Source organism: Aulostomus chinensis, chromosome 23 (genome assembly GCF_037954235.1).
Source record: "Aulostomus chinensis isolate RoL2024-O1b breed Wild chromosome 23, RoL_Achi_v1.0, whole genome shotgun sequence".
Classification (NCBI taxonomy): domain Eukaryota; kingdom Metazoa; phylum Chordata; class Actinopteri; order Syngnathiformes; family Aulostomidae; genus Aulostomus; species Aulostomus chinensis.
Window position 1 is genome coordinate 851830 of NC_141342.1, and position 25658 is coordinate 877487.

At 40.4% G+C, this 25658-nt stretch overlaps 1 protein-coding gene and 1 long non-coding RNA gene across 4 annotated transcripts in view; one reads left to right on the forward strand and one right to left on the reverse strand.

The window, feature by feature from the left end:
• Positions 1–25658, reverse strand: part of mtr (5-methyltetrahydrofolate-homocysteine methyltransferase) — a 55277-nt gene that overhangs the window by 24844 nt on the left and 4775 nt on the right. For all 3 annotated transcript variants that reach the window (XM_086195803.1, XM_086195804.1, XM_086195805.1), the window contains exons 2-16: positions 18009–18220; positions 15256–15345; positions 14951–15020; positions 14760–14852; positions 14105–14211; positions 13822–13881; positions 13382–13476; positions 9934–10034; positions 8960–9021; positions 8003–8070; positions 7825–7904; positions 6925–7037; positions 6230–6370; positions 1619–1804; positions 1364–1543 (exon numbers count right to left, since the gene is read on the reverse strand). In XM_086195803.1, coding sequence (XP_086051929.1) covers positions 1364–1543; positions 1619–1804; positions 6230–6370; positions 6925–7037; positions 7825–7904; positions 8003–8070; positions 8960–9021; positions 9934–10034; positions 13382–13476; positions 13822–13881; positions 14105–14211; positions 14760–14852; positions 14951–15020; positions 15256–15345; positions 18009–18220 — 1658 coding nt within the window. The remainder of the gene's footprint in view (positions 1–1363; positions 1544–1618; positions 1805–6229; positions 6371–6924; positions 7038–7824; positions 7905–8002; positions 8071–8959; positions 9022–9933; positions 10035–13381; positions 13477–13821; positions 13882–14104; positions 14212–14759; positions 14853–14950; positions 15021–15255; positions 15346–18008; positions 18221–25658) is intronic.
• LOC147239097 (uncharacterized) overlaps positions 4875–25658 on the forward strand; it is a 29649-nt gene continuing 8865 nt past the window's right edge. The window contains exons 1-2 of the long non-coding RNA XR_015111586.1: positions 4875–4910; positions 7116–7189. This is a non-coding gene — a long non-coding RNA (uncharacterized LOC147239097). The remainder of the gene's footprint in view (positions 4911–7115; positions 7190–25658) is intronic.

Genomic DNA, 25658 nt, shown 5'->3' on the forward strand with positions numbered 1-25658 from the left:
AAGCAGTTACTTCTCCAGAGTTGAAATACATGTGCCACTGTAATAGCAACATGCCAAGTCCTGGTGCAACGTGGGCTTTACAGGGAATGACACAAGGCACAACATATGTCCCATATGAGTGATGTCACAACTAAAACACACCTATGATGTCTAATGATGGCCTCTTTGGGCCATGCGTTGTGATTTGTGCTCAGATTTCACAACCTCTAAATACATATAATATAGGCAAGGCAAGGCAATTTTATTTGTATGGCCCGTTTTCACAAACAGTTTGTCTCAAAGGGCTTTACATGGCATCATAACAACATCCCCTGCCCTTAGACCCTCACATCGACTGAGGAAAAATATAATACCATATAATATAATAATATTATTATAATATAATAAAGAAGCTGAGCACACACCAAGCACGTGGCGCACATATAGACTTTTGTTAGTGTATACATCAGAAAGACTGAATAGCTCATTATTTACTATTCTGCTTGATAATTCATCATTTAACATTTTCCACAATGGGAGGGAGACCTAAGCACTGACTTCAGAAGGCGCACTCAGTGTATCAAGTTTATCCATTCGAAAGCAGTTACAAGTGTTTATTGACGTGTGTCACATAGCATTAATATAAATAGCATTTTTTTTGTATCTATCTATCTATATACATACATCTATAGATATGAATATATATGTGTATAAATACATACACACACATATATATTTATTTATTTTGACCTTGAGCACCTCACTGGAGCAGTGATAAAACATTACATAATTTGAAGCAACATACTGAATTTTGAAAGGTGTTAAAGGGCCCTACGATGCTTTTCCAGCTTTTCAGACTTGTAAATATATTTAAAATGTTGGACACTTGTACTAGGGGACGTAGAAGCGTCACATCATGAGGTAGGTGTGTGTTAAAGTAATCCTGGGGACAATTTCAGTTAGCTCTGCACTGCTGAAATGCTTGGATTTGGAGAGTTTTTGCAAAAGTCTAATTTTGTGATGTCACAACTTCAGCGGAAGCTCCATATATGGCAACTCACCTGGCTCTGGTCTCAGTGCCCAGTGGTGTTGCCGCCTACCCCACTCTGCCACGGAAGTATACGGTGCAGACTACAGAGCTATGGTGTTGTCATCAAAATGGCTAACAGAAAGTGTTTTTTCAGGTGCAAACACTTCTCATCTTTGCATGGAGTTCCCAAAGAAGAAAAATTAAGGACGCAATGGGAAGATTTTTTGTTTTCGAGGGAGCAGGAACTCTTTCGCCTTCGACGCTTGTGTGCTCTCGGCATTTCTCGTACAGCAGTTTCTCAAACAACCCAAGTTTTTTTGTGTTCATGTCTCTTAGAACTGACAGGTGTGTTACCTTGATGAGTCTGGTGGCTCTGATGAAGTTGACAGCATAGTTGTTGTGTTCCTCCATGCCTGTGCCAATGGTGAGGATGTTGGGGTCAAAGATAATGTCATTGGGGTCAAATCCAACTTTGCTAACCAAAAGACGATAGGCTCGAGTGCAGATCTCCACTTTACGGTCTGTATCTGTGGCCTGGAAGGGATGGCATACTTGTCAACAGATGTGTATGCACAGTGTTGCTGAGTGTGTGGCTGCTTTTCATCTCACCTGTCCTTCTTCATCAAAAGCCATAACCACCACAGCAGCTCCGTAGCGCTTCACAGTAGCAGCTCTGAGCAGGAACTCCTCCTCTCCTTCCTTCAGGCTGATACTGTTGACTATGCATTTCCCCTGGCAGCATTTCAACCCAGCTTCAATCACTGAGAAGTTAGAGGAGTCGATGCATAGAGGAACCTGGGACGGAAAAGGGCATATCATAGAACAAAATTGCTCTCATACTGACAGAGCAATTAAGTTAATAGATCAGTTGGGGGTCTTAGGTATGACATTTTCATCATGTCATCAAAGTCTGACTGATATTACAATTAAAAGGAATTATCACTCTAGTAACAATATAAGCATTTTAATAGAAATAATAATGTGATTTTTGGGGCGGCACAGTGGTGCAATAGTTTAATAGGCTAGCACTGTCGTCTCATAGCAAGAAGGTTCCGGTTTCCTACTTTGGGCCTGGGGCTTTTCTGTGTGGGGTCTGCATGTTCTCCCTCAGCCTGCGTGGGTTCTCTCCAGCTATTTCGGCTTCCTCCCACAGTCCAAAGACATCAAGAGGGGACTAGGGTAATTCCATCCATCCATTGTATTGTATGTATTATCTATTGTAGGTGAATAGGTGACTATTCATGTGGATGTTGATAACGACAGTCTGGGTGCTGCATTTCTCTCTCCGAGACACGATTGGTTTCCATCAGTCTGTTCATGAACCGACTCACAATCACAACTACACCCTCGACCTTGTCCTAACATATGGAATTGAAGTTGAACATCTAGTTGTATTTCCACAGAACGTGCTTTTATCAGACCATAAATTAATCACTTTTGAATTTATTCTAATCAACTACACTCCACTCAGGAAAACGGTGGTTTCCAGATATTTGTCTGATCAGGCTGTAGCTGGATTTAAGGAAGCGATTCCAGTGGTGCTAAATTCAGTGTCATGTCCCATTGTTATACAAGAAAATGTTGTCAACCTTAGTCCCTCCCAAATTGACCATTTTATTGATAGAGCAACAGGCACCTGAGGATCAACTTTGGACTCAATTGCCCCATTAAAAAGTAAATCTATAAATCCAAGGAAACAAGCACCTTGGTACAATTCAGAAACCAGACAGCTTAAACAAAAAACCCAGAAGTTAGAGAGAAAATGGTGCTCCGCCAAACTGGAGGAGTCTCATATCATCTGGCAAGACAGCCTTAAAAGTTACAAGAAAGCCCTTCGTATAGCTAGAGCAGCCGACTACTCGACACTAATCAAGGAACACAAGAACAACCCCAGGTTCCTCTTCAGTACTGTAGCCAGACTGACAGAGAGCCACAGCTCTACTGAACCTAGCATTCCTTGGTTTCCCTGGGCAGCAAAGATTTCATGGACTTCTTTAATGACAAAATTGTCCTTATTAGAGAGAAAATTCACCTCCTCCTGCCATCAGCTGACAACATGGCACCTATAGCCTCAGAAGCCTTAGAGGCTGCTGGAGGACCAGACGTACACTTTGACAGTTTTTCTGCCATTAGCCTTGATGAGCTCAGTTCAATCATTTCCTCCTCTAAACCATCCACCTGTCTTCTAGACCCCATCCCAACCAAGCTACTTAAGGACTCTCTACCCCTCGTTAGCACCTCCCTCTTAGATATGATCAATGTGTCGCTGTTATCTGGTTACATCCCACAGTCCTTTAAAGTGGCAGTAATTAGACCCCTTCTCAAAAAAGCAACCCTGGATCCAGAAGTTTTGGCCAACTGCAGACCAATATCAAATCTTCCATTTCTCTCCAAAATTCTGGAGAAAGCAGTTGATAAACAGCTGTGTGACTCACTCCATAGCGACAGCCTATTAGAGGATTTCCAGTCAGGTTTCAGCATTCATCATAGCACAAAAACAGCACGAGTCAAAGTTACCAATGACCTCCGACTAGCATCAGATGAGGGACTCTGTGCTGGTCTTATTAGATCTTAGTGCAGCTTTTGATACCATTGATCACCATATCCTTCTACGGAGACTGGAACATGTCATTGGCCTTGAAGGAACTGCACTAAACTGGTTCAGGTCATATTTACTAGGTCGATCTCAGTTCGTACTAACTAATGATAAGTCCTCGGAAACCACTGCAGTCACTTATGGTGTTCCACAAGGCTCTGTGCTTGGACCAATCCTCTTCACCCTTTATCTGCTAATTTTTACTGTTATGCTGATGACACACAGCTGTACTTATCAATGCATCCACATGAAATAAATCAGCTGACTAAACTGGAGAACTGTCTAAAGGAGATAAAAACTTGGATGACCCATAATTTCCTTTTATTAAACTCTGATAAAACCGAAGTCATTGTCCTGGGCCCAAAACATCTTAAGAGACACCCCATCTAATGAGATAAGTACCCTGGAAGGAATAACCTTGGCCCCCAGCACGACCGTAAGGAACCTAAGAGTTCTCTTCGATCAGGATCTGTCCTTGAATGCCCACATTAAGCAAAATTCTAGGACTGCTTTCTTTCATTTAAGAAACATTGCTAAGATCAGACACATCCTGTCTCAAAAGGATGCAGAAAAACTAGTCCATGCCCTTTTCACTTCCAGGCTGGATTACTGCAATTCCCTCCTATCAGGCTGTACCAGTAACTCCCTAAAGACTCTCCAGCTGGTCCAAAATGCTGCTGCCTGCGTGTTGACGAGAACTAGTAGAAGAGACCATGTCTCTCCTGTACTGGCTTCTCTGCATGGCTCCCTGTCAAATTTAGAATAGAATCCAAAATTCTCCTTCTAACAGACAAAGTCCTCAACCATCAGGCACCTTCATATTTGACAGAGCTCCTAGTTCCCTATTATCCAGCTAGAACCCTTCGCTCCCAGGATGCAGGGTTACTGGTGGTTCCTAGAGTTTCTAAAAGTATAATGGGAGCCAGAGCCATCAGCTATCAGGCTCCCCTCCAGTGAAACTGTCTCCCAGTTTCGGTCAGGGATGCAGACACCCTCTCTACCTTTAAGAGCAGACTAAAGACCTTCCTTTTTGATCAGGCTTATAGTTAGGGCTGCTTAGGCTGGCCCTTAAATATGCTGCTAAAGGCTTAGGCTACTAGGGGATCTCCCATGGTGCACTGTGCTTCTCTCTCCTCTTCTCTGTCCTCCTATATTTGTCATACATAAATCATATGTATTACTAACTTGTCTTCTTCTCCAGAGCCTTCGGGCTCCCCACATCCCAGATCCCGAGTGCTGCTGGAGGAGGCTGCAGACCTGAAGAGGCTCAAGCTCCCACCCGTAGCTCCACCTGCTCACGTCCCTGTATGTCCATCAGTCTCTTCCCTTCTCTTTCTCTTTATCTCTGTCCCACTCTTTCCTTCTGCATATCTATCTTCCTCCATTATCTGTCTTTGTCTCTGCCCCGCTCTCCTGCTCTCTTTCCCCCCCAACCGGTCAAAACAGAAGGCCGTCCCCATTGAGCCTGGGTCTGCTCGACGTTCCTGCCTGTTAAAAGGAAGGTTTTCGTCGCCACTGTTGCAGGATGTGCTTGCTCATGGAGAAATGTTGGATGTAAATTCATTGAAGGAATGTGGTACTCGACCTGCTCTACCTGTAAAGTGTCATGAGATAACTTTTGTCGTGATTTGACTTGCTATTGTCTTCTGCTTATTCCTACATTAAGGGTTGCGGGGGGACTGGAGCCTTTCCCAGCATCTACGGGCGAGAGGCGGGGTACACCCTGGACAGGTCACCAGTCCATCGCAGGGCCAACATACAAAGACAAACAACCATTCACACCTACGGTCAGTTTAGAGTATTCAATCAGCCTAGTCTCCAATTGCATGTCTTTGGACTGTGGGAAGATGCCAGAGTACCCAGAAAGAACCCATGCAGGCACAGGGAAAACATGCAAACTCCACACAGAAAGATCCCATGCCTGAGCCGGGACTCGAACCTGGAACCTTCTTGCTGTGAGGTGACAGTGCTAACCACTGCACCACCGTGCAACCGACAAGGGTAATTGAATACTCGAAATTGAACCTAGGCGTGACTGTGAGTGTGAATGGTTTATATATATATATATATATATATATATATATATATATATATATATATATATATATATATATATATATATATGTTAGCCCTGCGATGGACTGGTAATCTGTTCAGGGCGTACCCCACCTCTTGCCCGAAGTCAGCTGGGATAGGCTCATGCGCCCCCTGCGACCATTAACGGATAAACTTTATAGAAAATGGATGGATAAAAGTGTGATTTTTGTGGTGCTCTACCAAACAGATGTTTTCTTCAATCTGTACAATATCATTTTTATGAGGGGATATCACTGCAAAAAAATAGTTAATTTACAATGAATTTTTTTACACACATTTGCATTTCCTATTTGTATATCTCATATTGACATATCTCAACTTCAGTAACATTTCGATTAATTGTTCAGCTCTATGTCACAGTAGGATAAGCAAAGGTATAAATAGTAAAATGAGTAAAAGCTTAACTATATACCTTTTTAATTACATACTTTGATTGGTAGAGATGCCAGGAGATGAAAAAAAATTAATGTATAATATCTAAAACTAACTATAAAATAGTAAATTGTTTAAAGACCTAAACCTCATACCTGTGCGATGTCTGGTTCTGAAGCAATTAAATTACAAAATCGGGCCATGGCTGTTGGTCCATCCAGCATCCCCTCATCCATATTTACATCCAGGACCTGGGCTCCCATCTCCACCTGGGCCTTAGCAATGCTCAGAGCATCCTGAGAAATAAAGAGGGGAGCAAATACCTCAAAACCAGGCAAGCCATTTATCATATCAATGACTGGGGCAATGTCTGAATCAGGTCAAGAGTTATACAAGTCAGATGTTTTCTCACTTCGTGGAAATACTGTCAAAGTAAAAATCTGTCTCTGATATAAATTTCTATTCTTCCTATTTTCCGCCAGTTGGCTGATAGAAATGCTAACCCCTTACTCGTTGCAAATGATTTTTGGACATGCTCTATTGACACATTAATCTGACATTTCACATACATCGGTCAAATACAAGTTTAGAAGAAGAGTCTCCATTGCATAGATAATGTTATGCTTATGTATACTGTTTTTTGCCCTCATATGATGTTAATGTAGGACATTGTAAGCCTTGTCACAGAATGGTCAGTTGTCAATATGTTAAGTGCTCAGCTCATGAACGACATTAGAGTGTTTCAAAGTAACACCAAAACAAACAAACAAACAGGAGCCCATTTCTGCATCTCATCTAGCATCTCTGCAATTTAAAAGAATAGAATGAAATGCAGGGTGAGGGGTCTCACCTCATAATTTCCAGCCATGATCATCTTGGCAAACCTGCGTGACCCAGCCACATTGCAGCGCTCACCAATATTTACAAAGTTTGTGTACGGGCCGATCTTGAATGGCTCCAAACCTAAATAAATAAATAAAAAATCAGAGAGATATTTAACCCACAGTTACACTGATAAATTGCTTTCTTTTCAATAAACAGGACATAGAAGACTTCTCCAGCAGGAGCTGCTCTATAATTTTTTTAAACAACAGAACAGTCAACAAAGTAGTCGGGTATGTCAAACTCAGACACAAAGACAAAACTAAGGTTTTTATGCATGTGACTTCTCGTATGAAGAGAGGCATCACTCACTACTGGCCTGACAGCCTCTGTATGAAAGGGACCAAAGGTAAGTTGTTTGGCTCAAGGAAATTTTTTTGCATTCAGCCTTTAGTCCAGGAGATGCCAAGATTTTTGTATGAGACACAGCTGTCACTGCTGTTTTCTTTAACGCTCTAAATTGGTCCCATCAGTAGCATGCCATTTGATGGATAAAGCAAAGGCAGATTGTGAATTGGCAACTCATGAAAAATGTTCTTGTGTTTGGAGTTCAGACTTTAGAATTTCATTTCATTATTTGGTCTGCCTCTGTGGGGTCAGGATGACTGGTTCAACACCACATAACCCATGCCCTTAACCCTCAAACACCCATAATTATCAATTACAATGAGCACTGCATCTAGAATCTTAAATATTTCAGAATTTGTGATTTCAAAATGTTTTAAAATCTATTGTATTGGCATCCACAATATATAAATTCACACATATCATCCAGGTGGAAAAACACCAATTGCAACAAGGAACATTTTTTATCTAAGGTTTTCCAGCAGATGACTTCTGCAGCTCTAGTCATAAGAGGTTCAAATACCAGAGAGCAGCAAGTAGTCTTGATACAGTTCAGGACCAGGAACTCTTGGCTGGCAATGTTTGACTGCTTCAGAAATGGCTCTGTGTTATGAGGGAGAACAATAAGGTTATACATCTGAACGTTTTCTTAAGTACAGAAACCAAAGATAAGCATTTACTAGTGAGAACATGATAGTAACCTTATGTGTTCTGGAGTTGTTCCACAACAGCCTCCCACAACATTCACCAGTCTGTTCAATGCAAATTCCTGCAGACAGAATGTCAATTAAAAATCAGCAGGAGGCAACTTCTAATAAACAGACTAATTCACATTTGTCTGGGATCAAGTTTTTTTATTTCCAAAAGCCAAAAATTGAACACATTTACAACGTTTACAAACAGCACAAAATCAAAATGTGCAGGTGGGCAAAAGCATCAGCCACAATGGAAATGTACCAGCCACTTTAACCAATCTTTTTTAAAGGGAAATTATTATTATTTAGTTAATTAGTTTTTTCTGTTTCCATCAAATATTTGTACTTCAAAGTTTGTGTTAGTATCCAAAAACACTGAAATTTAAAAAAAAAAAGTATAATTTTGCCAAAAAAAACTTTTATGCTGTGGTAATTGTTTTCAAATAGTGTGAAGCACCTAAAAAGAGATGAAAACACTGTTTCTGAGTCAGTGTTGGATGTAGCAATCATTTTCCTCTTACATGTTATGGCAAAAATCATTTTCCAAAATTGACCTACTGATAGTCCTTAAGTAACACTATTCATTTAGTATTTTGAATCTGAGAGCCCAACCTTTCTCCTACCCTCCATCCCCAAAATTACTTTGGGAATTGTATTTTCAAAATAAAAAGCATGATTAAACCAAAGAGAAAAAAACAAAGAATAAATAATAGTAGTGACAAATTCAGTGAATATGAAGAATGAACTTTTTTAAGTTGCACTATTAATAGGTTCCTATATTACTGAAACAGATAATTTCCCTTTTCCATTTATATCCAGATATTCACTGGGTTAAGTTGCGGAATGCTCTTATTGAAAAAAAAAAAATCATATTTCAAAACTGTACCCCAATAATGGTTTCAATTGATGTCAGCATATAGCCATATTGGGTTCTCTGAATCTGATCGGTAGAAGTGTATCAACCTTTAAACTGGCAGCTGTTACTGCTGGAGTTTCATCATAATTTCCAAATGTGTTGGGAAGACCTAAGACAAAGACAGAACAGAGATTATTTTCACTGTACACAGATCCAACAAAATTAGCTCTCCTTTTGCATGGAACCCAACCTTTATGGAGCAACCAATGACGCACATGGAATCAGGGAGGTCAGTGGGCTACAGAAACCCGTGCAGAGTCAAATTACACAAAGGGTGACCTTTCCATTCAGCTGCTGACCCCCTAAAAACTACAGCCCTACTTTGAGCAGATGAGCCCAAACACCGGGATAAGCTCTAAGTTCTTCATTTCAAAATTTCAACCTTAACATGCCTCCAGAGTCAATTCAGTTTTATTTGTACAGGGCAAAATCCCAACAAAAATTATCTCATGACATACTACTTTACAAAAGTAGTAGGTCTAACACCACGCTCCTTCAATGAATTAAACCCAACAATTCTCCATAAGCAAGCACATCTTGCAACAGCGATGGTGAAAACAGGCAGGATTGTCGAGCAGACCGAGGCTCAATGAGAACAGACACCTGCTTCAGCTGGTTGGGGGGAAAGAGAACAGGAAGGCGAGACAGAGACAAAGAGATAATAGAAAAAGACAGATATAGAGAAGGAAAGAGTGACTGAGACAAAGAGAGAGAAAGGAGGAAGAGAATGACAGACAGATGGGGACGTGAACAGGGTGGAAGGTGAAAGACAAGCGGCAAGAAAGACAGAGGGATGGGGGCTCAGCAAACAATAACAACTAGCTACAAATAATAACATCGACAGGCTAATCAAGCAATCAATCGCAGCATAATATTAGCAATTATGTGCTTGCAAATACAGTACAAACACAATGCTGATGTTAAAGCCAGTACAGTATCAAAAATACTAATATGAATACTACTACAACTAATATTACTACTGATGCTAAGGTTGGCAGGTTGAGCCCCTTGTGCGGATTACCTGCATTGGGATAACAGATAATGAAAGCTGTGGTGCTTTTTGCTATGGCCTCAATGAATGGCCTCATCTCTTTTGCACCCAGGGCACAGTTCAGACCAATACTGCAACAGAGAGAGAGACAAAACCGGTAAGAAAGAGGAGTTCAAATCAACAGCAGACCAAGGAGAGGAAGAGTATAGTTGCAATACTCATACTGATCTATAAATTGCACATTGGCTCAACTTGAGCCTTCATGGTGGCCTATGCAAGCACTCTAGATTATTGTGAGCATTTCTACATGTACAGTACATGTGTGGTTATAACACACTGCAATCACACAATGAAAATTGTTTGTGTTCTTACTGGCTTAAAACAACAATATCCTTCCTTCTTCATTGGCTGACAATGAAATGAGTGACACACAAACAGACATTAAACAGGTGTTCAATCACACCATCAACACGTGGCAACACCAACAGTGAGACAGGTCAGGTTACCAGTACCCTATAGCATTTTTTAAGTCTGGTTAATAACAGTATGTTTAAATTGAACAGGTCAGTCAAAGTGATCAATAATAATGGATTCTGACAAAAAATGGAGCACTCGAGTGTGATAAGTTTTCTTCCATCTCAGGAATATGGAACAAGGAGCAGGGAAAAACCAACATGATTTGCTATGACAGAGTTGAGTGACAGAACAATGAAAGCTAAAAAGGGGCTGGTTTTTGACAGAATGACAAATTACTTAAGAATGTAAATGCTTGAGTTACATTCAGTCAACTAAAGGAAAAGAACAACTTGGGACTAGACCTTTGATTGTTTTCAATAATAAACATGAAAAGAGGTTTATTTCATTGGGTAGCAGCAGTAGCAGTGTGTTCTATATAACAAAATGCCAATAATTTGTTGAACCTGGAGACGAAGCTTATCTGTCTTTGTTTTAAGTGCAATTCACCTGTCAAAACTGGTGTACTGGTGCCCTCTTGAGGCAGGGGCACACAACACACCTACAGGCTTTTAAGGCAGCAAAGGGACCAGCTTCTGAACAGAGCTTTGATGAGGAGGAGCAGTCAGCGAAGCAAGCAAACTGAGCACGCTCCCAACTATCAGGCCAATCTCTTCTTTTCCTCACAGTTGTGGTAGAAGGTGGTGGAGTGGCACTGTCTGGGGCTTGGCCTGATGGTACTGCTTCCTGGACCATGGGTTTTTTAAACCTTTGGGGGTCTGGGAAGCTGCTCAGGCTTTTGAAATCTTGGTATCCTGAAAGCTGAGGCCTGGTGAGAGACAGCATGTGCATAATGCCCCATCATCTCTCTTTCCACCTAACAGCTCTTCTGCATGGAGGTGACAGCCACACCACAGAGACCTCGAGGGACGATAGCAGTGTCAAGTAGCTCTTTACCCATAGTCGCCAGATGAGTGAGCCTGAGCCAGCATGCCTTTTGCCTGAAGCACAATGAAGCCCATGGTTCTCCCAGTAGCCTGGATGGTGACTTCGTGGAGATGGAGAACATAGTTTGTTATAATGCAGACATCCTCCCACAGGGTGTTATCTGGTTTAGCAGTCATGTACCTTTTACAGGCTAGCTTGATACTGAGACTCTCACAGACAGAGCCTCTGCTGTGTAGCACTTTTTAGTAGTAGGGTAGAATGGAATAGTCTGTCTTGGATGAAAGGGACGGAGCCAAGGAAGACACAATGTCTCTGGGTGCAGATGACTCGCGACCATCAGCTCAATAGGTCGCATGTGGTGGAGACCTTGGGACTCCATCCCTCACAATCTAGCTGGGCAGTCAAGCTAGCAAAGCTAGTCAAGCCCCCAAATCCCTCATTTTCCTCTTGCAGAAAGCCGGTGTCCTTAAGCAGGGGGACTGTGTCTACCCAGCTTGGTCAAGGTGTGGTGGCCAGGACCACAGACAAATCAGCTCTTTCCTGCAGCTCAGCTGCCCCCCTCATCAGTAGGTCCCCTCCCAACCGACTGACTTGACAATCCAACCTGTGTTGGAGCAATTTTCCATAGGAATGAAGTGCAGCGGATACATTAATCATAGAAGAGACCAAGGCACGTTACACAATCAGAGTGAGTGTTTATTGGACTTGTCAGCCAAAACGGTGGCCATGCTTTGCCAGTGAAACAATAAAATACTGACAGACTCGCTAAATTGTTAAAATAGCTTGTGCAGCTACTTGACTAGAGTGAGGGGGAATGGAGGGAAAATACTGCTATTATCCCATTGAGGAGTCATGATGGCATTGCTACTGGAGTAAAACACAGCTTAATAAAGGTATTATTACCTTTGTAAGCTTGCCACCCTTATGTGCTGCCAAGTGATGATATTGCTATTCTGTTAGATTAAGTTTTACAAGTTTGGACAGGACAATTTGCATTTCTGTGGAGTGACATATTACCACTTTGAGGGATGAAGTATTACTACTTCTTGGAATGAAGTATTGCTACTTCCACTAGCGTACAACTGTACAGCGTCTTGAGAATGAAGCACTGGCTGACTGAGTTGTGTGGCTATTGTCTTATGTCAGTCACGTGCTCAGTGCAGATCTGCTCTCATCTGTGAGGAAAACAGGATGCCAATGAATCCACCAATTCTGGTGTTCTCTGGCAAATGCCAGTTGGGCTGCACTCACTGCCAGGCTGTGAGCACAGGCCCCACTTGTGGATGTCAGGCCCTTGTGCCACCCACATAGAGTCTGTTTCTGACTTGGGCAGAAATATACACACAAGTGGCCTGCCTGCTGGAGATCATTTTGTAGAGCTCTGGCAGTGCTTCTCCAGTGCTCTTTGCAGGAAGAAACATATTGCGGTACTGCTGCTGCTGTTGCCCCCTATGGCCCATTTCACCTTTCCTGGTCTGTCTTCTAGTATGTAGACCCAGCAATCCCTGTCATGGAGGAATTGCACTATCTTCAATCACTATCTGTCAATTTCTGCAGGCTGTAGATACCGCCTAATACTATCACCAGAGGTGAGGACACTGCAACAAAACAAAACTAGCCAAGAATCAGATAAAATGGATGAGGAGTGGCTAACTGGCAACCACCTGCAAAACCATTCCTTTACAGGGGTTGTCTTGCGAATTGCCTTTCCTTTCCACCTGTTCTCTGTTCCATTTGCAAAACAGCAGGTGAAATTGATTCGCAGTCATTATTACTTGCTAACTGGACAGGTTGATGTCCTGAAAGTGTGATGACTTGGAATTACACTGTAATGATTATGTGTTCCCTTTATTTTTTGAGCAGTAAAAATAAAGAAGGTTAATGCAATGCACTTCTAATAACTAGAGTCATTCCTATATCTTGCAGTGTACAAACACAACAGCAGGTACCCCCAATAGTTTTCATAAGAAAAATAAAAATGTTCTTTTGTTGGGAAGGGCCTTTTGTCAGGGCTCTAGTATAAAAAGACTATTTTCTTAAAGCTAAGAGAAGTTCTGTGTTCTATAACGTAACTCACCATAGTGGTTTAGCGTGTGATACACTCACAACAAAAGCCTCGCCCGTCTGACCAGACAGAGTCCGTCCACTGCGGTCTACAATGGTCCCTGATATCTACAGCATGTGTGAACCACACAAAAAGATTCAGAACATTTCAACTGAACATCAAACACCTTGTTTGTGTCAAGACATCTATCTGTATGGTAGAAAATGTAATTGTTAGAATAACTAATGAAATGTTTAAAATGAGTATGTTAAAAATGGGCAAAACTGAACTTTAGGCTGTTAAAACATATAACATTTTCCTTCATGTTGAGAGATTGTTTCACAGATTTAAAGGAGAAATAATTTCATGCAGGCATTTTTACATTATGCAAGCATGTGCAAAAAAATTAACTTAGCTAGTGCATGGTATTACCAAAAAATGTGTAAATGATGCAACAAAAATATCAAACCTACAAATACAGGTTTTCTTTCATAGCTCTTTTCAAACAGCAGATCTATGGCAAATAAGGCAGCCTGCAAAGAAAAACAGCAGCAGACACATAAAATACCAAGTTAAATTGATTATGTACTTGTTTGTAAATGCAGTGAATTTTTTTTTACAATCCTAAAAGCAATGTTCTTTTCACCATCTAAGTATCCAAAACTCCTATTGTTTCAATTATTTCCAAACCAACACCATTGATCATGGGAAATCTATGGATTCATGAACATGCTGAAACAATCAAATGACAGCTACCTTAGCGTTGGCTGTGTCGAAGATGGTTTCAACCAAAAGGATGTCTGCTCCACCATCTAATAGCCCCCTGACTTGCTCTGAATAGGCTTTTATTAGTTCATCGAAGGCTGTGGAAGACACACACGTTTCATTATGGTACCAATGATGTGATTCTAAATTGAAAGATATGAATGCTGTGTTATTTACCCTTTCCTATCATGTGGTGTATAATAGAGGCAAAAGTAAAACCACCTTACATACCTACAGTCCAATCTTCCAAACCAGACCAGATGCCACCAACAACAACCATAAGGTGATTGTGTCAAATGGAGCAATATGTCACATAAACAATTATCAACACTCAATACAACCACAACTATTGTCTCTTGACTTTAAATACGACCAGTGACTTACTGAAAGAGAGAAGCTGGGAGGTGCAGGGAAGGTGGGTAGGTGGACAGGACTGACATTCGACATTTGCCATCCTCATACTTAAACACGCTTAACACCATTAAAATTTTAAGCTGCTTTGTTAATGCTTTCTTTCCAGTGTAGCTGCTAGAAATTCCGGGGATTCCCTGAAAACTGGACACTGGATTCCTAGCTGTTACCACATATTCTGCAGTGTTTATACTATTTAAATCAAAGGGTTTAAGAACAAGTAAGGCAAATTTACTGATGTTCCTGAAGTCTGGTCTCTCCACAGAAGGTGACACAGACAAAGTTTTGTTGGTGGGTCCAACCGCCCCGGCCACATAGCGTTTACAACCTGGTAGAACACACATAATATAACGTCACAAACATACAGGGAAACTGTGTATTCTTCACCGTGATATGCTTTTGTAACCCTACAAATATTAAACCAACCAGTTTGCTTGGTGACATCATCAGCTGCTCTCTTTGCTAGTTCTGCTGATGCCTTGTTAAGGCGATATGCCTGCATACAAAAAACAAAAAATAGAAGTTTGGAGCTGACAATGTTAAAATGGAATAACTTCATCGAACAAACAAAAAAAAAAAAATTCCAAGCAAAATTATCAGTAATTACATAAAATAAACAGTTAATACTGATTAGGGTTGTCAGTAAAATCAACTCCCCTTTGGCTGCAAACTTTGTACTATGGCATAACTACATTTTGTCAATTGTGGTCTACCAGTGTCAAACACCATACCATGTGTTCCAGTCCATAGTCTGCCTGGGCAATGCAAGTGCTGCTGAATGTGTTGGTCTCTATGATGTCAGCTCCAGCCTGCAGGTAATCCTTTAAACACAAAGGATAGCACAGGTTAGAAACTTAGGGGTGTCAGAAAACTGAACGTACTGACCTTTATTTGTCAAACTGACAGAAGACAGGAATTCCCATGCATATCTTGACAACGTGGACTTGGGCAGAGACTATGATCAATTCTCACATCACTTCTGAGATCAAGTATGTACATTTTCAACTCTGTTTGAGCTGGCAGTGCAGCATGGTAGACCTGGCAGTTTCCTGGACATGGTTACAGCACGGTGGTGTCATCTCTTCACTGAGCAACTACACTGCTTTAAATTTGTATTATATTTAATGATGATAAACTCTGCAGCAGAAAAGAAACGCAGGTTAAGCAGTGCACTGATACACATGAGACAGTGGAGTGCTGCATCAGGCTGCTAAGGACTGACGGCTGTCTGGATCAGCAGGGGGAACTTACGTTATTTTCTCTACTATACAGCGGGTAAAATAAGTATTGAAAACATCATCATTTGTGTCAGTATATATATTTCTAAATATGCTATTGACATGAAATTTTCACCAAATGTTGGTAACAACCCAGACAACCCACACCTGCAAAGAAATCAAACCTTAGATGTTAATAAATTGGGTTATGTGTAATAAAATGGAATAACACAGGGAAAAGTATTGAACACACTGACTTAAATTTATTTAATACTTCATACAAAATCCTTTGTTGGCAATAGCAGCCTCAAGACACCCCCTGCGTGTAGAAAGTAGTTGCATGCATTGCTAAAGTGTGATTATGGCCCATTCTTTGAAAAAGTCTTTGATTCTTGAAGGTTCTTTGGGTCTCTTCTATGTACTCTGATCTTAAGTTCTTTTCATATATTTTCAATTGGATTCATGTCAGGTGATTGGCTGGGCCATTCTATCAGCTTGATTTTCTTTCTCTGAAACCAAGTGAGAGTTTCCTTGACTGTGTGTTTGGAATCATTGTCTTGCTTAAATGTCCACACTTGTTTCAGCTTCATCATCCTGGTAGATGGCAGCAGATTTTTATCAAGAATGTCTCAGTATATTTTTCCAGTCATCCTTCCTCAATTATATGGATTTTGCCAGTGCTGTATGTTGAAAAACAGACCCAAACCACGGTGGTTCCGCCTCTAGACTTCACTATTGGTATGGTGTTTTTGGGGTGATGTGCAGTGCCATTTGACCTCCAAACATAGTGTGTATGATGGCATCCAAAGAGTTCAATTTTGGTCTCATCTGACCGGACTACATTCTCCCAGTATATCACAGGCTTGTCTAAATGTTGTGCAAACTTGAAACAAGCTTCAACATGTTTTTTCTTCAGCAATGTAGTCTTGCGTGGTGAGCATGCACAGGCCATGGCTATTGAGTGCATTCATTTTTTTTTTTCTTTGAAACAACTGTACCTGTTAATTCCAGGTCCTTTTGAAGCTCTCCACAAATGGCACTTGGCTCTTGGACAACTCTTCTGATAATTATTTTAACTCTTCTGTCAGAAATTTTGCGAGGAGCACCTGGTCATGGCTGATTTATGGTGAAATTATGTTGTTTCCACCTCCAGATAAAGGCCCCATCAGTGGAACATTCAGTATTTTAGAAATCCTTCTGTAACCAATGCCATCATTATGTTTTCAACAATAAGGCTGCAAAGGTCTTAAGAGAGCTCTTTGCTTTTACCCATTATAAGATGTTTCTTGTGTGACACTTTGGAAATGAGACAACTTTTTATAGGCCATCAGTTGGAACTGAACAAGCTGATACTGTACTGTATTAATTTTCACTGACAGGGGACAGGATTGCTTTCTATTTACAGATAGAATTCAGCTGGTGTCTTGTCTTTCAGTGCCTTTCTGTACCTTCATTTCTTCCATCCATCATTAATATTCTACACCACTTATTTGTCAAGGGTCGCAGGGGGGCTGGTGCCTATCCCACCTGACACTGGGCGAGTGGCGGGGCACCCTAGACAGGTCTCCAGTCTGTTGCATGGTCCATTTTTTAACACATAACTTAACTTATGAACATCTACAACATCTTTGCATATGTGGGTTACCTGGGTTGTAATAGACATCTGGTGAAAATTTCATGTCAGTAGCACATTAAGAAATATATTTACTGAGAAAAATGGTGCCGTGCTCAATACTTATTTTACCCATTGTATAATAGAGAAAGTAACTTAAATACCAATGCATTTCTGTACACAATTGTGCTTGAAAGGTTTTTATAGGATGTTCCAATGTGCACAGTGGCGCTTCTGTGGCTCCTTCCCACTTACTGATGCGTATAAGGGCAGCTCTGCGCCCTCAAATGATCAAACAATCAAATCAATGATGGTTATCATTTCAATTAAATAATTAAACATGTGCTGGTAATGACCATACACACACAAATTTCAGTCATGTCAGATTCAACTAGTCGGCTTATTTGACATGGTGATATGAAGGTTTCAATCTCCATGGCAGAGAAGTTCCTCTTCTCAGCCAAATTATACCTCTTCAGGGTTGGTTGCTTGCTACTGAATAACTGGACAAAGGTTTACCAGCAATTGATTTGAATAATAAAGACATGGTTATTCGATAACAACTTGTAGAGTTTTAAGGATTAAATATATTCTTACTAAACTGAAACAGTTGATTAAATTTATCTCGTGAAAATGTATAGTTTTTTTGAGATACCTTGTGGATTTTGTAAATGATTTCTGGCTGGGTGATACTGAGCAGGTCATTGTTTCCTTTTAGAGGGCGAGGATGGTCTCTGAACTCATTCCCCCTGAAATCTTCCTCGTCAAACTCCTGCCTCTGGATCATAGTTCCCATACCCCCATCCAGGACCATAACCCTTTGCTGAAGTACTGCTCGCAGCTCTGACTCCAATGGACATCTGCCATCTGGACACAGGAAAAAAATTATATGGACATACGTTAAACATGTGATCAACTTGACAACACTTAGCATACAATTTAAGCTGAAAAAGGACAGAATAATTAGTTTAGTTTTAGCTTAGTTTAGTTTGTGTATCACAGACGTGTGAGCACCCTCACACGTCTTGTTGTCTGGGGGGGAGGGTTACTCTGTGTGAGCAAGTCCTGACAGCGTTTGCGTGTCTTACCGTGAAGTTTTACCGTTCTACTGTATGTCATCTTTCACATTTTGTTTATTTAGTTTGTCAGGATGTTGAGTAAAACAACTCTTTATCTGGCCTATCTTTGGCTTATGATTGCCAATCTAAAGCATGTAAATGGACTCTGCCTACAACCGGTGCAACCTCTCACCGCAGCCGCAGGTAGACAAACCTACTCAAGCGACTACCTGATGGAGCTGAGACAGCAGCCAGGGACAGACAGATCTCTCCACACAAACAGCATACCACTTGAAATTCTTCAGGGGCACAAGCAATAAGAGGCTTGAGTGGAGGAATACGGAACAGACAGAGCAGGAGAGGCAGCCGGCTACCCTTACATACCATAACACCATCGAATGTCAGATCACTATGGAACAAGACTGAGGAACTTTCCACACTTATCAGATACAATTTGGATTACCGGCAAACCAGTCTCTTTTGCTTCACCAAGAAATGGCTCACTAAGGACACAAACGTTCACCTGGATGATTTTAAGATCATTCGCTTTGACAGAGATGCAACAAGAACATGTAAGTCAATTGGAGCGGGCTTTGCATAGCTGTGAACGACAAGTGGGCAACAAAACACTACAGTGAGGGAGACTGTGTGCTGCAAACAAATGACTGTGTCCTTTAGACCACATTATCTATATTTTCAGGTTTTCAGGTAAAACTGCTCCATTTAGTGTGATAATGATTTTAGGCCATATCGCACAGCCCTAGGAAAAACTCAGGTGAAAGGTCAAAACTAATGGCAAACTAGTCATAGAGATGATTATCACTGACAACCAACTGTTCATGGTGGTGTTTGACTTTGGCTTAATCCGCTCATGGCTGTAGCAGAGCTGCGATATGCACTGAAAAGTCAGAAGTATTACAGAGCTGAGAAGCTGCAAGAAGTTCACCAAAAGATTGTGGACATGATCAAAGCCCTGATTCAACCAGAGAATGCTGGCTACTTTCTCTCCCTCACCACAGACTGTTGGTCTGGTGTGACAGAGTCTCATGAGCTTGACATGCAATTTCATCAATGGTGAATAGACAAGAAAGCAGGTCATCTTAAATACAAGAGTGATGCATGGGTCCCACACTGGGGAGTACCTGAAAGAGACATTCCTCAATATGCTTGAGAACTGGAAGATAAGCCAAGACTGTGTAGAACTAGTGTTTTGAGACAGCGGAGCAAGACTCACACACATAGTAAACCAGGCTGCCAAAATAATTGGCTCCCCTAAACTCCCCTCATCTGAGCTGTATAGCCATGCAGTGATCAGGAAAGCCAACCTGATCCAGAGGACCCCTCTCACCCCCTCTATCACTCCTTCCAACTGCTACCATCAGGCAGGCGTTTCAATGTACCACTGGCTCATAAAAACATCTACAAGAAATCCTTCATCCCCTCTGCAATAGCCTTACTGAATAGCAAAAAATCAAAAAATGAACACCACCAGGCATCACCACCTATTACCTCAACACCCATGTCTTGTCTTGTTTTTATGTCTGTGTGAATGTTAATTTGTGACTGAAGCCATGTCAAAGACAATTTCCTGTAACACCTGTGTAACTGACAATAAAGTATTATCTTATCTTAATCAATAAACCATCTAAAATTACAAAAATAAAGAATAAAACACAAAACAAACAGTTAAATCTGGTCATTTCTTCATTAGTTTCCACATTTATAAACAATAAAGATTCACATACATGTATGGGGCATCATCCGAAAAAAAAAATATCAGGAAGTGAGAGAGAGAAAAGAAGAAAAACAAGATTTGAAATGTACAAAAAGATGTATTCGAATACACAATGTGTAATATTATTAGGGTAGGGGATTGTTTATAAAGCTAATCCATAAGGCTAACAAGTCAAAAACAGCAATCTTAAATTTTACAGGTGCCAAATAAAAAAAAATAAATGTGATGGCAAAGTATTTCATATAATTGAGCCTCAGTAAACTAACTGTGATTGAGATGTTTTATAGAGAAGAGGCCAGAGGTTGTTTTTTTTTGGGGGGGGGGGGTGGAATAATTATGGAACTGATGACAGTGGAGGTACAGATCCCAGAAGAAGAATCTTGTTAGAGTGTTTGAAAACAAATAGAGCAATCTGTAGTTGACTGACTTGGTAAAATGTGAGGATGCCTGATCTTAACAACAAAGGTTGAGATCAGTGCATTTAATACTCACTGGATGATTCTTAATAGATATTTCTCCAGATGACAAATAAGAACAAGTTTAGTAGGATGAGTTCTTCCCCATACAGGGAAACAATAATGAATGTGAAGATAAATCACAGAATAATGTAAAAGTTTAGCTAAATCTGTGTTTTTCAGGAGTTGAACCATCCCTAAAATCCCATCACTTTTTGCAATTTTAGTTGTGACAAGGGATGCACCACTTGCCTAGGCAGAAACCAGAATTGGACGGTTTTCATTGTGTCTAGCCTGAGCCGTAACTGGCAAGTCAGTGTCACGGGTTTCCGGTTCTTAACCTGTGACTTGCCACAGCACACCGCTTTGCCAGGCATAGCGGCAAGTCTGTCTGTGAGAGACGGTGCTCAATCTGCAGCCTAACAAAAACAAAAAAATCTTTACACTAATGACATTGTATATCCAGTCAAGTTTCCATATATAACACAATTTAAAGGCTCCTGATAGCAAAGACAGACCTGAAATGGACACAATATAAACACATACTCTACATGCAAGTGACAGGATCCCAAAAATCAAGCAACAATGACCACATCAGCAGAATCTGGGTGAATAAGCAAAGCTGGCGGTCAGGTGAGAGTTGCAGCTGTGTGGTGGATGGACAAGACTGGCGTTGCAGCCCAAATTAGGTCTTACTGTACCCAGCGGATATTTGGGACTGAGCTCAGGATTTATAAAACATGTAAGGCAAAAATTATTACATGTGGAAGCTGCCATGAACAGCAAACCCAATCAGACACTTAAAACTTCATCACCCTGTTGAGTGTTCCTAGTTTGAGGGAGCTACCAAAGGGAAAGTGGCTAGAGTCAATAGGCAGAGCTCGGGGCCAAGAACTTCCCTGCAGCCTCTCCTATCCTTCACTGGCTGCTGCATTCAACTGCTTTTGTGGATAAGTAAAAGACATGTCAGACACAGCTGGATATACAGCAACTAATTTTCAGTAGAATTATATCTGTACCTCTTTCCAGTAGTAGAGCATTTTATATGCATGTATTTTTGGAATTGTTCAAGTACTACAAGATCCAGTAAGGAGGAGGAAACTGTAAGAGTAACTTTCTCCAAATATGAAAATAAAATTCTCAATTGAAGAACAATAGATTTTTATGTTTTATATTCTGTCAAGTATAATTCTTCAATAGAAAATTGGAATTGGCAAAAATCAGTATCTGCAGGTCCACCTTGCAAAATAAACAGAAACTGGAATCAGTGCATCTCTAGCTGTGACTGTGCTAATTTGCTGTTCCAAGATAGTGACTCCTTAAGTTGTACACCAAGAAGTCTGGTTGACTGAACTCTGTCAATGATGATATCTTTAAAAGATGAAAGCATTTGGAGATATACAAGGATAATCAAGCTTTTTTACATTCTACTACCAATAGAAAACCAACCTCTCGTAATACCATCTTGTGTGCTAAAAGTTTTCACCCCAGACATCTAAAGGATAACATACTCTATGGTCAATTCCAGAGACTTAGAAGGATTTGCGATGAACCTGATACATTTGAGATAAAGGCAACAGAAATGGAAAGTAGATTCATTCAAAGAGGCTACAAAAAGAAAACCCTCCAGACTGCCAAACATAGAGCTAAGAACTTAGACCGACAAGCCCTGTTAACAAGTGGGAACTCTAGACAAAGCTCTGGAAGGGTTTTCTTTTCTACCAGGTTTAGCACAGAAGCACACTGCATTAAGAACATCATTTGAAAAACTGGAATTTACTACAGTGTGATGTGTCTCTAAGAAATGCTTTTCAAGAACCTCCTATTTTCAGTTTTAAACATGCCCCTACTTTAAGTGACAAACTTGTCCATAGCTTTTGCCAGCATCTTCTAAAAACACGTGGCTGTTAAGGAAACCACAGGGCAGTTTCAGATGTGGGTAGTGTAATCACTGTTCCAATATAATCAAATGTAAAACTTTTGAAGATACACACAGAAAAAGGACATATGACATACAGCATTTTATCAATTGTAAAACAACTTTTGTAATTTATAAATTAGAATGTCCACTCTGCAATGTGTTTTACATTGGCAGAACTAAGCGCAGACTACAAGATAAAGTGTCTTAGCACAAATGTGCCATTAGAATAAACAATAACTATCCAATGGTTCGTCATTTCAAAGACCAACATAACAGTGACCCTTCCATCTTAAGGGCTATAGGTATTGATCATATACCACAAACCATAATAGGGGGTAATAGATTGAGACAACTTAACCAGTGAGAGAGCTATTGGATTTTTAGATTAAAAGCAACTCTCTATCCAGGTCTCAATGAAGAGTTGGAATATTGCCATTTTCTCCAACTAACGCTTATGATGTATATGTATAGCCCATGTGTATGTTTTCAGGTTAAAGGATATGTCATATCTTTGTGTAGATACTTTTCAGTGAGGCCGCCTGCTGACCACTTATATCTCTGTGATTGTTTACCTTGGTCTAAGTAGTTTGCCATTGGCTAATTGATTGGTCCCAGCTACACACCTGTGAACACTCATTGTCTTTTAACTCAGCTTGCCACAACAGAGACTGTTCACTTCCTGACAAAGGCTTCTAGCCAAAACGTGTCGAAGTGTTTTATTCATGCTTTGCCCATAAAAATAAAGGCATTTAACTTTATAGAAGATGAGTGCCTTGGCATCTTTCAACTTTTAAAATGGACTGAGCCTATGACCAAAGAGCACCATCTTTACCAGCACAAGTTCCAGGTAGCACTCCATTTGGACATGGTTTTCTCAATGATATCTTTATTTTGATTCTTAATGACTAATCCTCGTGAGATAATTGAATATCAAAGAAAACCTAGTATGTTTCCTTAATATTGAGAGATAGTTTATTACCACCCTCTTATTTCAGTTCTTGATTCAACACTGTTGTTATTTCATTAGGATCCTTCAGAGAATAAAAACAGTTGTGTTATCTGTGAATAACACCTTTGACAATGTGTTGGAAGCATTACATGAATCATCAATACAAATCTAAAATAGTAATGGCCTAACAATGATTCTTGAGGTACAGAGATGATAATGCAAAGAGAGGAGATTAAACCGTTGAAGGATATAAACTGTTTCCTATCTTTAAGGTATCTTGAGAACCAGAAATATACCAATTTTTTTAACTCCAAAATGGTAAAGTTTGTGAATAATATTGGAATGACTAACTGTGTCAAGCTTCAGATAAAGCTCCTTTGGGATCCTTTATGAACCATAAACAGTCATAAATTCTGATGGTATTTCTGTGGACTTTTGTTTGTTTGTTGATAATAAAGCTTGCCAAAGATTGTTCATATTGTTTTTAGGTTTGGCCAATTTGGCACTACAGTTATGTTTCTTGGGTTTTTTTGATGACATGATTTAATTCATTTTATAATACAGTAGTTGGCATCAGTCACTAATAGGTGGACCATGATCCAGACCCAAACTATGATTTAAGTATTTTAATTTTGTCAGGGCACTTCTATTTTGACCAGCACAGCTTTTCTAGACTTTATGGCACTGAGTTAGCGAATCGGGAAATCCACAGACCAATTGCTTGCAATACATTCAGAATCCTGTTGACGACACAGATTCTAATTTTTTTCCCCACTACGATACAAGATCTTAATGCTCCTGATATTAACTGCACACATCAGCTCAAACATGCCTTTAAAATATGAGGTTACTACAGTGAAGATCAATTCAAACATATCATCTATTCTTCTCTTAAAAATTGCGAATGTTCTATTTTTTATGTTGTCATGTTTACCAAAAATCAAGATGATCAGTGTAAATTTTTCATGCCTGAAACAAGAAGGAGGAACTTACTTTTAACTTACTTTTTATAGTTTTACCATAAACTCACAACTGTTAACTAAAGCATACATATCCTGCCCCAGTTTTCAACATACACAGCTCACAATCTAAAAACTAGATACTCCAGCAAGTCAAGAAAACTTCCATCAGAATACAACAAGCAAGTGAAAATCAAATACCACATGCTCATCCTGTCCCCTGTCCTCATACCCCAAATTCACTTTGTAGCCTTCCCTGATATATCCATTCAGCGTGAGTGTCAACAGTGGGGGACAGACAAGTGTGGAGGTGTTGGGGTCGGAGAAAAAAAAAGGTTGGGAACCACTGGTAGAGGGAGTGATATCGCCCTTCATGTTAACTACAACAACTGAAGCGTTCTCTGTTTAATGATGACATTCAGGCTACACAGACATCAGACATCAGGCTCAGCAGGGTTAGACGGGAAGTCACAGGCTACGATTATCTTGATTCAATCAATCAAACTTTATTTATAAAACGCTTTTCATACATTACATGTAACTTAAGTGATTTACATAGACAAATAAAGCCCTGACTGTCCTCTCCCCAGCCACTTCCACCTGCTCCTCTGGGAGAATCCCAAAGTGTTCCCAGGCCAGCCAAGATATAATCCCTCCAGCGTGTCCTGGGTTGGCCCTGAGGCCTCCTCCCAGTCAGACATGCCTGGAAAACCTCCCAAGGGAGGCGTCCAGGAGGCATCCTCACCAGATGACCGAACCACCTCAACTGACTCCTCTTGACATGGAGGAGCAGCAGCTCTACTCTGAGTCCTTTCCTGAATGACCGAGGTTCTCACCCTATCTCTAAGGGAGAGCCCAACCACCTTGGGGAGGAAACTCATTTTGGCCGCTTGTATTCACGATTTTTTGGTCATTACCCAAAGTTAATCTATAAGTGAGGGTTGGAACATTGATTGACCAGAAAATAGAGAGATATTCCTAAATCCGCATTTGTGTTTCTGGATTTTGGACAACGGAGGATTGACCACACAACCACTGTACATTACAATACCAATGCTAATTTGTGGTTTTCATGTATTTGCGAGTATGTGTCATCCTAATGTTAATTTAGAGTTTGTGTATTTGATGCCTGTGACTGTATCACTCAAACAGGGTCAAATTTTCCTGGTCGTAGGCCCATTCAGTATGACCCGGAGGAGAATTTCAAACATTATCTATTTAAAGCTCA